The sequence below is a fragment of the Lagenorhynchus albirostris genome, chromosome 5 (genome assembly GCF_949774975.1).
Source record: "Lagenorhynchus albirostris chromosome 5, mLagAlb1.1, whole genome shotgun sequence".
NCBI lineage: Eukaryota > Metazoa > Chordata > Mammalia > Artiodactyla > Delphinidae > Lagenorhynchus > Lagenorhynchus albirostris.
In genome coordinates, this window is record NC_083099.1 from 74,768,613 (window position 1) to 74,784,669 (window position 16,057).

Here is a 16,057-nt window from a genome sequence, read left to right on the forward strand (position 1 = left end):
CTGCCCACCGCCTCCCTTTCTTCGAAGTCCGCCGCCCCAGTACAGCCATCGCCGAGGCTCCGCCCCCTTCAGGGCCCCGTGCCCTGCTCCAAGATGGCGCCAGGGGCTTCTGCTCTGGGGGAAGTGAGCTCACGCTACTCCGGAAGGGAAGTGGGGGGGAGAGAGCAGCCGGGCGGGTGACCAGACGGGGGGTAGTGGGTGGGGTGGTGGCTGCAGCTGTGGCTTTCACGTTCGGGCTAGAGCGAGGGCAAGGGACTCGTCCCGACCCCGGGAACCCAGTCGAGGGCCCAGGCCCGGGGGCGTTGGAGGAAGTCGCCCCGAGCAGCTCGCCTCTACCTGGAGGCTAGGCGACCCTGGGAGCCGGCGTCCCGCCCTCGGCGGCCTCCTTCTCCGACCCTCCTCCCGGGCTGCCCGCGGGCGGCTCCAGCTCTTTCTCGAGGGCTGTGGTGGGAACCGCCGAGCGGGCTGCACCGAACCCTCCCGCTGAGGACCGGCCGGAGGAGCTGAGGGAGCGCGGCGGGTCAGTCCGTCAGCGCAGAGGTCAGGCCGCGGGTACCCGTCCGTGGTCCGTCCTTCGCCCAGCACTCCTGGCTAGAGTCCGCGACCTCCCCACGCTGCTCCTGCTTCTCCTTTGAGCATGCCACCAAATCCTCTGGCAGGGTGATTTTTTTTCTCCTTGGTTTTGCCCGGAAGGAGATATATATTGAAAGGACATCTGTCCTCATCGCTACCCCTCTCCTCTTAAAAGTTTTCCTTCAGGGGGAATGCTTGCATTCCTCCCCTGGACCATTTGATGATTACTACTCCAGCCGCCGTCTGGTTTAGCAACTGGGATCACCTTCAGATCAGATCTTAAATCTTATCACTTACAAAATTACAGAGTTGTTCTCTCCCGCCCAAGAAGGGCAAATGGACCTTGGAGTTAAGATGCAGGGGGGTGAACCAGTGTCAACAATGAAAGTCTCCGAGAGCGAAGGAAGGCTGGAGGGCCTGGCCACCGCGGTGACCCCGAACAAGAGCAGCAGCAACAGCAGCTGTGGGGGTGGAAACAGCAGCAGCGGCAGCAGCCGAGGCGGCAGTGCCAAAGGCTGGCAGTACAGGTACGGCTCTTTCTCCACGGTGATAGCCTGAGGTCGGGGTGTGCTGGAGTCTGCATTCCTACAGTTGCTGAAGGATGACGTTTTTTCACTAACTTAAGAAGTAACTAATAACATTTCATTTGGACCTGTGGTCTCATCTTTATTAGCAATATTTAATTCATTCATTTGTCCATTCATTCAACAGGTATTTATTGAAGGCCTTTTGGAGAACACATAAATGTATCCCTGAACTTCCTCCACGACTCTAGAGCTAATTTTTTCTCTGATTTGATTCTATACTCACTTTTGTTTTTCCTATATTGTAATTTGTTTACAATAAGTCTGCCTCCCTTGCTTGTTGAGGGTAGGGACTGTTGAACTCAGCTCTCTCCGGAGGCTAGCAAATGCTAGGTGCTCAAAACATGTTTATCCAGTGATGGATGGAATCATTCAGTCAGAAAAGATTCTTGCCCTCATGGTGTTTGCGATTTAGAAGGAGAGATGTACATAAATAATCTGAATACAGAGGCAAAAGTACAACTGCTAGTGCCTCCGAAACTCTAAACTAGTGAGATGTTTCAGTTTGACTCGATCAGGCCACTCACACCTCTCTGTCTTTGAGAGATTCTACGTTTATTAATTTTTATTGATATGAATGAAAAACTGAAGGAACAGGAAGTGAGTACTGGAGAAGCAATGGCAGTTTTATTTTTTGTTTTTGATATGTAAAGGGTAGGTGGATATAACCATCCAGAATCTTTTTTTCCAAATTGAGAAATATTTGACATGTAACATATTAGGTTCAGGTGTATAACATAAAGATTTGATATTCGTATGTATTGTGGAATGATCACCCCAATAGATCTAGTTAACATCTGTCACCACACAGAGTTAATTTTTTTTTAATGAGAATTCTCTTAGCAACTTTCTTATTTTTAAAAAATATTTATTTATTATTTATTTTTGTCTGCGTCGGGTCTTAGTTGCAGCACGCGGGGCCTTCGTTGAGGCGTGCGGGCTCTTCGTTGCAGCACACAGGCTTCTCTCTAGTTGTGGTGCGTGGGGCTTCCTTTCTCTAGTTGTGGTGCGCAGGCTCCAGGGCGCATGGGCTCTGTAGTTGTGGTGCGTGGGTTCCAGAGTGCGTGGGCTCTGTAGTTTGCAGCACGCAGGCTCTCTAGTTGAGGCACACCAGCTCAGTAGTTGTGGCATGTGGGCTTAGTTGCCACACGGCATGTGGAATCTTAGTTCCCTGACCAGGAATCGAACCCGCGTCCCCTGCGTTGTAAGGTGGATTCTTTACCACTGGACCACCAGGAAGTCCCAGCAACTTTCAAATGTTTGATATAGTATACGGTATCTATATGGTATCTGTAGTCACCATGCTGTACATTACATTTCCAGGACTTATTTATTTTATAACTGGAAGTTTGTACCTTTTCATCACCTTCACCCATTTCACCCACCCCTCCCTCTGGCTACCCTCAATCTGTTCTCTATATTTATGAGTTTTGTTTTGTTTTTTAGATCCCATATGTAAGAGAGATAACACAGTATTTGTCTCTTCTCTGTGACTTATTTCACTTAGCATAATGCCCTCAAAGTTCATCCATGTTGGTGCACATGGCTAGATTTCCTTCTTTTTTTATGGCTGGATAATATTCCATTGTGTATATATACCACATTTTCTTTGTCCAATGATCACTGTCCATCTGATGGACACTTAGGTTGCTTCCATGTTTTGGCTATTGTAAATAACACTGCAATGAACATGGGGGTCCAGATATCTTTTTGAGTTAGTGTTTTCCTTTCCTTCAGATAAATACCTGGAAGTGGAATTGCTGGATTATTCAGAATCTTAAGAATGAATGAAATTGGAATATCTCATGGTATTGGAACTATAGGAATGAATTCTTAAATTTTGGTTAACTGACTGCCTGTGTGCTTAGCTCTCGGTTCTTTCTAGCTTTTGTGCTGTTTGTAGTTGTGAAATTTGAAAGGGATTAAAGTCAAGATTTCATGAAGGATATACATTTATCACAAATAATATCCATATATGTGAAATATGCAGGACTATATTAACACACAGAAACAAAGTGTAGAAGATTATAACTTTTTATTGATAAGTGATTATATGACAGGAAAGTATATTTAGTTACTATGAGATGTCTAGGCTCACTTTTGGAATGCATGGTGCTTTTTCTTTTGTGGTTTAAGACTAACCATATAAAATTATCAATAACTTAGCAGAGTTATTTTGATATGACTTAAGGAAGCAAGATAAAATAATATTTCATGTAGCCAGAGGTGAGTCTTCTGACATCCTCAACTCTTTGAAACCCAGTCTTAATTGAATTAAAAAGTGAAACAGGTTTTTTAACACTGTCATAAAGCCATATACTTTACTCCTATACTTTGATTCAGGACCCTATTATCCCTTACTTAGGGTATTATTTACTGGTTATATAATTTTCAAACTAGAATCTGTTGGACGCACAAATGAAAAAAGTTATCAGGGGAAGTGTAACAGGAAATGGCAGCTGACAGCATAGGACAGTCAAAGGTTTGAAAAGTTAACATGCAGACTAAGCTGTATTACTTCCTAGTAATATAATCATAGTTACAATGACCTTAAGTCATCCAGGAAAGCACAGTCTGTTTAAGCAAAGAACTGTAAGATACAGTGGTGAACAATTTCAAGGAAAATAGCTAAAAGTTTTTTTTAAATGCTTAAGTATCTGGAAAATTCAGTTATGTGGAACTCTTCCCCAAGGATGCAGATATATAACGCATTACTGCATTTACATACTGACATATCTCTTTACTTAAATGAGGCTTGTTCGAAGCTAATCCTTCAGCCTACCTCTCAATCGAATTTATCCCCTTGTCCTCTATGACACTGATCAAACAATTTTATCCATTGTCCTGCATTGCTCCTTCTTCCCTGGCTTCTTCCTGTGAGGCCCAAAGCTCTAGACTTTAAAAACAACAACAATAATGAAAACTAACCTAAATCCTTTCCCCTTAAAAACAGTTTACACTCAAACTGCCTCCATTTCCTTAGCCCTTATTTATTGCTCAACCCATGACAGTTGGCTCTGTCCTTACCAAGGATATGAGTAAAAAATGATGAATGTTTTTAGATTCCTATTCCAGTTGATATCTCTGTAAGTGTATCTGTTATTATTCTTTTCTTGACTTTTTGGACATTACTTTCTCTTGGTTTCTCCTTTATTGCTCTAACTGTCGTCTAATTGCTCCTTTTTCATTTCTTTGGTTGGCTCTTTTCCTTTAGAAGCTGGTGTGATACTTCATCATCTTCTGTTCTTAAGCTCATGTTTTCTGTTTGTTATCTCAGTCTTTTCCATGGCCTCAGCAGCTCTCTCTGGAACTTGAGAGCTGTAAATTCAACTGCTTACCTGTAATTTTCTATTATCCCGTTTTAAAAAATGGAGATTTCAGGTTATGTCTTAGGGAGTGGTTGAAATTTAGTAACGACTGTGGTTCAAACCCTGGGCTTTGGCTTTGCAGACGTAGAAAATTAATTAGCATAATGTTTTCAAGGTTTATAAATGTTGTCACATATATCGTTACTTTATTCCTTTTTGTGGCTGAATAATACTCCACTTATGTATATACCATGTTTTGCTTATCTCTTCATCAGTTGATGAACATTTGGGTTGTTTCCATTTTGTGGTTATTATGAATAAAGCTGCTTTGAACATTTGTGTTCTAGTTTTGTGTGGACATGTGTTTTCATTTCTCTTGGATATATACCTGGGAGTGGAATTGCTGGGTCATATGGTAACCGTTTAACTTTTTTTTTTTAAATTTATTTTATTTTGGGGTCTTTGTTGCTGTACGCAGGCTTTTCTCTGGTTGCGGTGAGCAGGGGCTACTCTTCGTTGCTGTGCGCGGGCTTCTCATTGAGGTGGCTTCTCTTGTTGTGGAGCATAGGCTCTAGGTGTGCAGGCCTCGGTAGTTGTGGCACATGGGCTCAGCAGTTGTGGCTGATGGGCTCTAGAGCGTAGGCTTGGCAGTTGTGGTGCACAGGCTTAGTTGCTCCATGACATGTGGGATCTTCCTGGACCAGAGCTCAAACCCGTGTCCCCTGCATTGGCAGGCGGATTCCCAACCACTGCGCCACCAGGGAAGCCCCTGTTTAACTTTTTGAGGAACTGTCAGACCATCTTCCAAAGCTGCTGCACCATTTTACCTTCTTATCAGCAGTGTGTTAGGGTTTTAATCTCTTCACCTTCTCATCAACACTTGTTATTGTCTGTCTTTTTGGTTTTAGCCATCCTAGTGGGTATGAAATGGTGGTGGTGGTGCATTGTGGTTTTGAATTGCATTTCCCTGATGAATAATAACGTTGAGTATCTTCATGTACTTATTGGTCATTTGTCTTATCTTCTTTGGAGAAATGTCTGTTCAGAGGTTTTGGCCTTTTTTTTTTTAATTGAACTATAGTTGGTTTACAATATTGTGCTAGTTTCAGGTATACAGCAAATGTCATATATATATATATATATATATATAAATATCAGATTCTTTTCCATTATAGGTTATTACAAAACATTGAATATAGTTCCCTGTGCTATGCAGTAGGTCCTTGTTGTTTATTTTATATATAGTAATTTGTATCTGTTAATCCCAAACTCCTAATTTATCCCTACCCACTTCCCCTTTGATAATCATAAATTTGTTTTCTATGTCTGTGAGTCTATTTCTGTTTTGTAAATAAGTTAATTTGTATCCTTTTTTAGATTTCACATATAAGTGATATCATATGATATTTGTTCTTCTCTGCCTGACTTACTTCATTTAGTATGATAATCTCTAGGTCCATCCATGTTGCTGCAAATGGCATTATTTTTTTGTATGGCTATGGCTGAGTAGTATTCCATTGTATATATATACCACATCTTCTTTATCCATTCATCTGTTGATGAACATTTAGGTTGTATCCATGTCTTGGCTATTGTAAATAGTGCTGCTGTGAACATTGGGGTGCATGTATCTTTTTGAGTTAGAGTTCTGTCTTTTCCGGATATATGCACAGGAGTGAAATTGCTGGATCATATGATAACTCTACTTTTAGTTTTTTAAAAAATAAATTTATTTTATTTTATTTTTGGCTGTGTTGGGTCTTCGTTGCTGTGCGCGGGCTTTCTCTAGTTGTGGCGAGTGGGGGCTACTCTTCGTTGTGGTGCGTGGGCTTCTCATTGCGGTGGCTTCTCTTGTTGCGGAGCACAGGCTCTAGGTGCATGGACTTCAGTAGTTGTAGCACGTGGGTTCAGTAGTTGTGGCTCGCGGGCTGTAGAGCACAGGCCCAGTAGTTGTAGCACATGGGCTTAGTTGCTCCATAGTATGTGGGATCTTCCCGGGCCAGGGCTCGAACCCGTGTCGCCTGCCTTGGCAGGCGGATTCTTTTTTTGTTTTTTGTTTTTTTTTGTTTTTTTGGTGCCGAAACCCAGGAGGCAGATGGATTCTTAACCACTGCACCACCAGGGAAGTCCCAGCAGGTGGATTCTTAACCACCGTGCTACCAGGGAAGCCCCTATTTTTAGTTTTTTAAGGAACCTCTGTACTGTACTCCATAGTTGCTACACCAACGTACATTGCCACCAACAGTGTAGTTCCCTTTTCTCCACACCCTCTCCAGCATTTATTATTTGTAGACTTTCTGTTGATGTCCTTTGGCCATGTTTAATTTGGATTTTGGGGGGTTTTTTTTGAGTTGTAAGGGTTCTTTATGTATTCTGCATACAATTTCCTTATCAGATATATGATTTGCAAATATTTTCTCCTGTTCTGTGGGTTGTCTTTTCACTTTTTTTTTTTTTTTGCCATGCCACGTGGTTTGCCGGATCTTAGTTCTCCAACCAGGGATTGAACCCGGGCCCATGGCAGTGAAAGCACTGAGTCCTAACCACTGGGCTGCCAGGGAACTCCCATCTTTTCAATTTCTTGATGAAATTACTTTCAGCACAGAATAATATAAAATATTAGAAATAGTAGAAAATTATTTTTATGAATATTTGTTTTCATTTAGTTTTAAGATGATTTAGTGGTTTTTATGTTTAATTATAATTAATTATGTTTAATTTTAATCCACCTGGAGTTTATTTAGAAATATATGAGATAGTGTGTTATCTATTATTGTGTTACAAATTATCCCCAAATTAAACAGCAGCGTTTTTTTGTCTCACAGTGTCTGTGGGTCAGTAATGTCTGTGCAGCACTGCTGGGTGGTCTGGCTCTGGGTCTTCCACAAGGCTACAGTCATCTTGAGGCTCAGCTGGGAAGGATCCACTTCCTGGCTCATTCTTGTGGCTCTTGGCACAATTCAGTTCTTTTGGCCTGTTGGAAACAGACCTCAGTTCCTCATGAAATGACCACTGGTGGTCTCCTTTGGTTCCTGGCCACATGGGCCTCTCCACGTAGCATCTTACTACTTGGCAGCTTGTTTCCTCAGAGTGAGGAAGTGAGAAGAGAGTGCTAGCAAGAAGGAAGTCACAGTATTTCATAACCTAGGCATGGAAGTGAAGTCACATCACTTTTCACTAATCATTAGAAGAAAGATGAGGTTCAGCCCACACAAAGGTGTGAATACCAGCAGGTAGGGATCAATGCAAGCCATGCAAGAAGGTGCCCGTCGTAAATGTTAGTATGAATGGACTCAAGATTGTCGTCTATGATTGAGATAGATTTGACAAGTACACAGTTGGAAGTAAAGCGGAGAGTTGGAGGCTGAATTTGACTGTTGGGGAATAAGAGGAGCTACTTGGAGATTAGTTGCAGTGACCTAGACATGAGCTAATAAAGGGAAGGTGTTAGTAGGCTGGAAAAGAAGGAAATCATTAGAGGAAGAGTGACAGACCTTGGTGGTTGATTAGGTGATTGGGTAGAAGGTAGTAGTGAGGGAAGGAAGTAAAAATTGACTTCAGTTATCCAGATATAAAACTTTGAAAAGTCTGAAGGAGAAACAGATTTGGGGGAGTCAAATGATGCATTTGTTTCTAGGTATGTTCAGCTTAAGTTGCCAGAATGTTTAAGTGACCTTAGAGATACGGTGCATTAGAAATGTAGATAATTGCCTTTGTAGTATCCAGAATGTTTTCACTTCTGTTATCACATTTAATCCTCTTGGACGAAGGTAGGGCATCTAGGGTGTTGTTATCGCCATTTTACAGTTGAAGAAAATGGAAATCAAAATGAGTTGGCCAGGGTTATATACCTAGTAAGTGAAAGAACTTTTATTCCTAGGTAGTTATTTGCGTAAAGGTATTAAAAATAGATGAGCTCTCTAAAGGAATGAATAATTATTGATAAATAATTAGTTTAGAACATGGTGGTTTCATCATTTACTAGTGTTTTAACTCATGCAGCAAATACTTTTGAGCGTTTACCATGTGTGAAGCCCTCTGTTAGTTAATTCCAAATTAACGTGTGCTCTCAGAACAATGAAAGTAGGGACCCCAAGGCTTGGTTTGGGAGGGTCATGAAAAAGAATCAAAAAAGGGAAGAGCCTCAACTACATTTGCAAAATATGTCATGACAGACTTTTTAAAAACCAAAGCTGAGATGTGAATTTATTAGATTAGCCTTACATTTTCTTCTTTCCAGAGTAATTTATACTCATACGATTTATATTCACCGTTTAAAATAAAAATAGATTTCTTTTTCTTTTTAGATTCCTTAATTCTAGATCCTTCTTCCTTTTTCATAGTAACGTTCAAAGTTTATAAAATGTGTGTGTTTCCATTATTTTTCTTCATGTCAGCTTTCAGAAAAATTTTCAAATCTGCAAATCTGCCACTTGTTTATTTAAAATGGACAGATGAGAACTACCCAGAGGAGGAACCGGGAAGCAAATTGGGGTGTATGATGGGCCTGCTTTTTCCTGTTTGGGGCTCTGTGCTAGCTAACCTCTGTTAACAAACAGATCTCTTTTCCTCATCATCAGATAGTATGCATTTCAGTAAATGGGTAGAAGTCTGCAAATGTATAGTATAGAAATAATTTTTGTGGTCAGACCTGGTATCTTCCACTCTAAATACTCTGTTACAGGGAAAAGTACCCATTTGCAAATGGGGAAATGACATTTGCCTAAATATAACCTAATGTTTGCTGTCTTTGAGATTTTACCACTTCTTTTGAGGTTGATTTGAAGAAGAAGTCGTAAATGTTTGCTTTTTTCTCTGTAGGGGTTAAAGGGAAGTTGGATATATATTTCTGTACCCTAGATTTTGTTTTCCTATCTGAAATCTGCTACAGATGATAATAAAAACAAGGGAAAGACAACTTACAGGCATGAAACTGAAAACAGTAAAATACTGTTCCAGAAATCTAGTGAGAACTCTACCAAGCCTTGAACAAGATTTTGGTTTGTTATGGTATACTGTGATTTCTTATATTTTTGCTTTACGAGTTTAAATATAATCCATTTGAGTTCATATTTTCCTAGAAGTGATACTGTATTAAAACTATACAAAGACGGGAGTCCCTCGTGGTCCAGTGGGTAAGACTCCGCGCTCCCAATGCATGGGGCCCGGGTTCGATCCCTGGTTGGGGAACTAGATCCCACATGCATGTCGCAACTAAGGAGTCCGCATGCCCACAACTAAAAGATCCCACATGCTGCAATGAAGATCCCATGTGCAGCCTAAATAAATAAATATTTAAAAAAACAAAAAACTATGCAAACAACTTAATGTTAGAACATACAAATTAGGGTTTTTTTTAGTATTTTCTGAATAAGTCACGTAATTTAGGTCCCAGAGGTATTTGTCCATCAAATAGACTTGTGGGAAATTATGTCTTTTGTTTTTGGTTTTGAATATAGTAGAGATAGCAGGGCCCATGGTGTAATGGTTAGCACTCTGAACTCTGGAAATAGTGCAGAATATTCTTGATGTAAATTATACTACTTTGAGAGAGGGAAAATCTTTCCTAGCTAAGAATCTTCCACTGTACTGATTTTGTTTAATAAAATGATTTGTGTCCAGACTTGTTCAGGTTTAACTTAAAACGAAATTGCCTGATTGAACAGTCACATTAGTGTTTTGGCATTACCATCTGGGTTTTAGGACAATTTATAGAGTAGTTTAGTTTGCTGGTGAAAGAAAGGATTTTCTTTTTGGTTAATAAGGTATTGTAACAAAACATGATTTCCCACCTAGAGTTTCCCTGTACTTGAGTTTGGCTGCCATTGTGGTTTGCTTCCATTGCTACTATTGAGGTTGGCTGGAGGGTCCCTGGAGGGGTAGACTGAAGTCTATGGTTGCTACTGGCTGTAGCTGGAAACCTTAGTCAGAGGGATCGAAGGGAGAGAAAAAGAAAAGGAACAGGAGGGAAAACAGGGACAGAAAAAGGACATAGCAAAGAGAGACAGAGGGAGAGAGAGGGAGTGAGGGAGGGAAGAAAGGGACAGAATGAAAATGATATAAATGGTGAGATGAAATGCCACCAATGTTGCTTCTGGAACAGGTTTCCTAACCTTGATAGAGGCCTTTTTAATATACTGCCTGAGCCTATACCCTCAATTCTATAAAGAATTACTTGTTTAACAATTTTGTAGATGTTTCACATTATAACTAACATAAATGAAAAGTATTTTTAATTTAATTTTGGGGAATAGGTAATATGTTCACTTGATCCAAAAAAATATTAAAAGGTGTGTAATGAAAATCTTCCTTCCACCCGATCCTCCACCTGCTCAGGACTCCTTCCACCTAAAAATAGAGGGTACACACTCTTGGCTTCCTGTGTGTGCTTTCAGAGAGTTTTTTAAAAAGAATTAAGTAAATACAGTATACATTTGCCCCACTTTTAACTGTATCACAAATGATATTATACTATGTGTGTGTGTGTATGTATGTATATACATACACACACACACACACATATATGTATGTAATATTAGTTCAGGCTGCCATAACAAAATACTGTACTCTGGATGGCTTAAACAACAAATTTATTTTCTCACAGTTGTGGAGGCTGGAAGTTTTGAGATCAGGGTGCCAGCATTGTCAGGTTCTGGTGAGGGTGTCTTCCAGGTGTGCAGATGACCTTCTTTTCACTGTATCCTCACATGGCAGAGGGGTGGGCTGGGGGAGCTTCTCACTGTGGGCTCACATGGCGGTGGGGGGAACGTGGGGGAGAGAGAGAGAGGTTGAGAGAGAGGTGTGAGAGAGCTCTCTGGTTTTTCTTGTAAGGGCACATCTCATCATAAGGGCCCCAGTCTGTACCTAAGCATCTCCCAAAGGCCCCATCTCTAAATACCATCACATTGGGCGTCAGGACTTCAACATATGAATTTTGTAGGGACACAATTCAGTCCACCTTTAATAAGTTCCCTATCTATGGACATTTAATTTGTTTCCAAAATTTTGCTATTATAAATAATGATGCAGTGAATAACCTTCTGCACATTTCACAAGCGTATGAATATATCTGTGGGAAAAATACCCAGGCGTTGGAATTACTGAGTCAATTTGTAATTTTGATAGTAGTTATCATCAGATTTCTCCTCATTGGGGTGTACAGTGGCAATGATTGAGTCCTTATTTCCCATCAGCCTCTTCAGTGTAATGTGTTATTAGATTGGCAAAAATCTAAAAGTTAAATAGGTTAAAAAATGGTACTTCAGTGTAGTTTTATTTTGATTCTTTTTTTTTATTATGAGTGAGGTTTTAGTATTAAATTCTGAATGAGATTTTTTTTGCAGAAAAATTTAACAGGTTTATTTATGATTATAATAAAGTTGAACTGCTGAAACTTGTTCACTGAAACATTCTGAGTTGCATTTTTATGTCCCCACATTTATATTAAAAATTCAGGGACTTCCCTGGTGGCTCAGTGGATGAGAATCCGCCTGCCAATGCAGGGTACATGGGTTCGAGCCCTGGTCTGGGAAGATCCCACATGCAGTGGGGCAACTAAGCCCATGCGCTGCAACTACTGAGCCTGCATTCTAGAGCCCGTCAGCCACGACTATTGAGCCCTCGTGCCACAACTACTGAGCCTGTACTCTAGTGCCCATGTGCCACAACTACTGAAGGCCACACGCCTAGAGCCCATGCTCCACAACAGAAGCCACTGCAAGGAGAAGCCCGCCCACCGCAACAAAGAGTAGCCCCCCTGGTCGCCACAAATAGAGAAAGCCTGTGTGCAGCAACGAAGACCCAATGCAGCCAAAAATAAATAAAATTAAATCATTAAAAAAAATCACACACAAATGAAAATGGAAAAACTGCCAATACCTGATTACTGTCCCCTATTTTTCCACTAGCAATCATATACTTAAGTACCTTTGGACCCCATGGGAAAAAAATATCTAATGTTCAGAACTACCAGTGACAGGAAGAAGAGGATTTTTTTTTTTTAGAAGAATGAAAGGTTTCCCATCATAGTGAATTCTTAAGCATGTATTCTCCATATATGCGGCATGCTAGCTGGATGTCTTTTTTTTTTTTAATGAATAAATCCTTTCTGCAATTAACAGCTAAGTTTTTTTTTTTAAATAAATTTATTTTATTTTTGACTGTGTTGGGTCTTCCTTGCTGTGAGCGGGCTTCTCATTGCAGTGGCTTCTCTTGTTGCGGAGCATGGGCTCTATGCACGCAAGGTTCTGTAGTTGTGGCTCACAGGCTCTAGAGTGCAGGCTCTAGTTGTGGCACACGGGCTTAGTTGCTCCCGGGCATGTGGGATCTTCCCGGACCAGGGCTCGAACCCATGTCCCCTGCATTGGCAGGTGGATTCTTAACCACTGTGCCACCAGGGAAGCCCTGGATGTCTTTTGGCATAATCGTTATGGCATGGATAGCACACAGGTTTGTGTTTCCAAAAAGGCCAACCAGATAGGCCTAACTTGCCTCCTGCAAAGCACCAGTAGCTGCACTCTGGAAGTGCAGATCTGCTTTGAAGTCCTGAGCAATTTCCCGCACCAGAGGCTGGAAGGGAAGTTTGCCCATCAGAAGTTCACTGGACATCAGATAATGTCTGATTTCACTGAGTGCCACGGTACCAGGCTTGTAACGATGAGGTTTCTTCACACCTCCAGTAGAGGGCGCACTCTTGCGAGCGGCTTTTGTAGCCCTGCTTCCTGGGTGCTTTACCACTGCTGGATTTGCAGGCAGGCAGCTTTGTATGAGCCATGGTATAGAGACCTCTTACTTACCCACCTTCTCCTTTGGCTGGTGCTCAACAAGCTAGAGCTGGCACTGGTGTTGGAGAGCGACGGCCTCTGAGTGGGATTTTATCCTGTTTTGCTATCATGGTAAGTCATGAATTAGTTTAAATCAGCAATTGGGAAAAGTCTATACAAAATATACTTATGCCTTTAAAATTTTTTTTCTTATTATACTCTTGGTAGCTCAGAGACATGGCTTCATCTTAGAGTATACATTGTATGTTTTGAAGTCATATTTTTAAAATTTCATGTGATTTTATAGTTATACAAGATATGGAATCATTTGATTATACAGATTTGTAATTGGGAGGTAATCCACTTCCTAGTAGTAATAGAGAGTTTGAAGATTATATATATATATGTGTGTGTATCTCCACCAAAAATTACGATGAAACTATTATTTAAAAAGATTATTTATTTAGTTTTTTGGTTGTACCAGGCAACATGCAGGATCTTAGATCCCTGACCAGGGGTCGAGCCTGGGCCCTTGGCAGTGAGAGCGCAGAGTCCTAACCACTGAACTGCCAGGGAATGCCCAGATTTTTCTTTTATTTAAGTAGTAGAATGAACTTTTAAAATTTTGTGTTGTTTTTTGAATAATTAATATTTATAGGTTCTTTAAGGAAAAAAACTTGAGCGTTTGAATTTGTTGTTACTTAGGCAATAAGTGTAAAATTTTCAAAAGAAGAATCAACTCTTTAGTCAGGTTATATATATATATGTATATATATATGAAAATAAACATTGCTTGGTGCTTCTTGTGTGATTGTCACCTTTTTTCACCCTTTTTTATTCAAATGTGGAGGAAGGGAAATGGTTTTCTGCTTTTTCTTTATACTTTCAATTTTGAAAGAATTAGCACAAGGGAAGAAAACATTCTTTCTTAAATTATACAGAAATTGAATGTTACTCTAAATGTGTTTTTGGAACCAAGTATGATTTAAAACCAGAGAGAGGTACATACAAAAAGAGAAAGAGAAAACAGACATACAGATAGGGAGGGTGGCAGTGGACTTTAGTACCCTGCTGTTCTCTTGGTCTGTGCTGTCTTGGTCTCATTGAAATGGCTTACTGCGAAGACCTTCTGAGAGTATATGGGGGATAAGTAAATGCTGCTATGTGAACAAGAAAAAATGTCCTACTTTTCTCTAAAAATTTTAAATGTGAAATATGATGTTCTTATTTGCAAACTTTCCTTTTGAAATAATTTTCTTTTGAGAAAAAAACCTTTAGAATTTTGAGTAATGAGTAATGTACACACATTTTAGATTTAAAAGGTCATCTAACTAAAGCATGAGAAAACTGAGGCCCAGAGAAATTAAGTGATTTGGTCAGCCTCATTCATGGTGTTAGTCAGTGGGAAAGTCAGAGCTAGGTCCTTTATCCATCCCTTTTAGGTGTGCATTCCACAGTATAATACTACCTCACACTTACGCTTTAGAAACTTAATTTTGAACATAAGCGGTATTGAAAAGTCCACTAGTAATGTCTGGAAGTCCTGTTTATAGGTAAAAATTCACCCTATTTTTGTTGGCCAACAATGGTGCTATAGGCTGGTATGAGAAAACTGGCCCTTTTTTTATATTGAAAGGTGGGAGTTATATTAGTTGTAGCCTTTGGAGAGCACGTTGGCAATATCTATAAATATTAAAAATGCATGTACTTTTCACCTAGCAATTTCATTTTTCACAGATGTACTCAAAGATATATGTGTAACTTGTTTTGTTACAGTATTGTTTGTAATAATAAAAGCCTGGAAGCAAATGTCCATCACTAGGGGGACTAGTAATACTGCTTTGCAGTGGATTACTATGCAGATGCTAGAATGAATTAGACCAAAATGAAATCATCCCTAAGAAAACTGAAAAAAGCAAGGTACAGTGTATGTAATCTCAACCATTTTTTTTTTTGGCTGACCCGGGTCTTAGTTGCAGCACGTGGGATCTTTGTTGAAGCATGTAGGATCTTCAGTTGAGGCATGTGAACTCTTACTGCGGCATGTGCGATCTAGTTCCCTGACCAGGTATCAAACCTGGGCCCCCTGCTTTGGGAGCACGGAGTCTTAGCCACTGGACCACCAGGGAAGTCCCTAATCACAACCATTAAAAAAAAAAATGTGTGTGTGTGTGCTCGTGTGCGCACGTCCACACTTGTAGGTACATAGAATATCTCTGAAGAGATACATAAAAAGTTGAGAGAAGTGCTTGTCTCTGAGGAGGGGAACTGGTGGCTGGAAGACAAGGTTGGATAAGAAACTTTTGACTGTAGGGACTTCCCTGGCAACTAAGCCCGTGCACCACAATTACTGAAGCCCACGTGCCTAGAGCCTGCGAGCCACAACCACTGAGCCCGCATGCCACAACTGCTGAAGCCTGTGCACCTAGAGCCTGTGCTCTGCAACAAGAGAAGCCACCGCAGTGAGAAGCCTGTGCACCACAACGAAGAGTAGCCTCCACTTGCTGCAACAAGAGAAAATCCACGCACAGCAACTCAGACCCAATGCAGCCAAAATAAATAAATAAATAAATTTATTGAAAAAAAAAGGAAAGAAACTTTTCAGTATATGTATGTAATACTCATTAGGAGACAGTTCTTAATGGGTCTCTCATGTTTCTGCCTGTGTTGTTAGCAGAGGTACTGACTCTCCTTTGTTCTTTACTGTTTTTTTCCAAAATATTTGTATAGCAAACAGTCTTGAAGGTTAGAGATAGTATTTCCCTCCTGGGCAAAAGTCAGGTTTGTTTACTGTCCGATATAATAAACATAATGTCTCCTTGCCATGGAG

The 16,057-nt window shown here is 40.5% G+C and overlaps 1 protein-coding gene and 1 pseudogene across 1 annotated transcript in view; one reads left to right on the top strand and one right to left on the bottom strand.

Moving 5' to 3' along the window:
• The first annotated feature begins 218 nt into the window (after positions 1-218).
• OSBPL11 (oxysterol binding protein like 11) overlaps positions 219-16,057 on the top strand; it is a 99,223-nt gene continuing 83,384 nt past the window's right edge. Inside the window, exon 1 of the mRNA XM_060150436.1 lies at positions 219-1,100. Within this exon, the coding sequence (XP_060006419.1) occupies positions 910-1,100 (191 nt within the window). The 5' untranslated portion in view covers positions 219-909. The remainder of the gene's footprint in view (positions 1,101-16,057) is intronic.
• LOC132520567 (histone H3.3A-like) lies at positions 12,488-13,238 on the bottom strand (annotated as a pseudogene).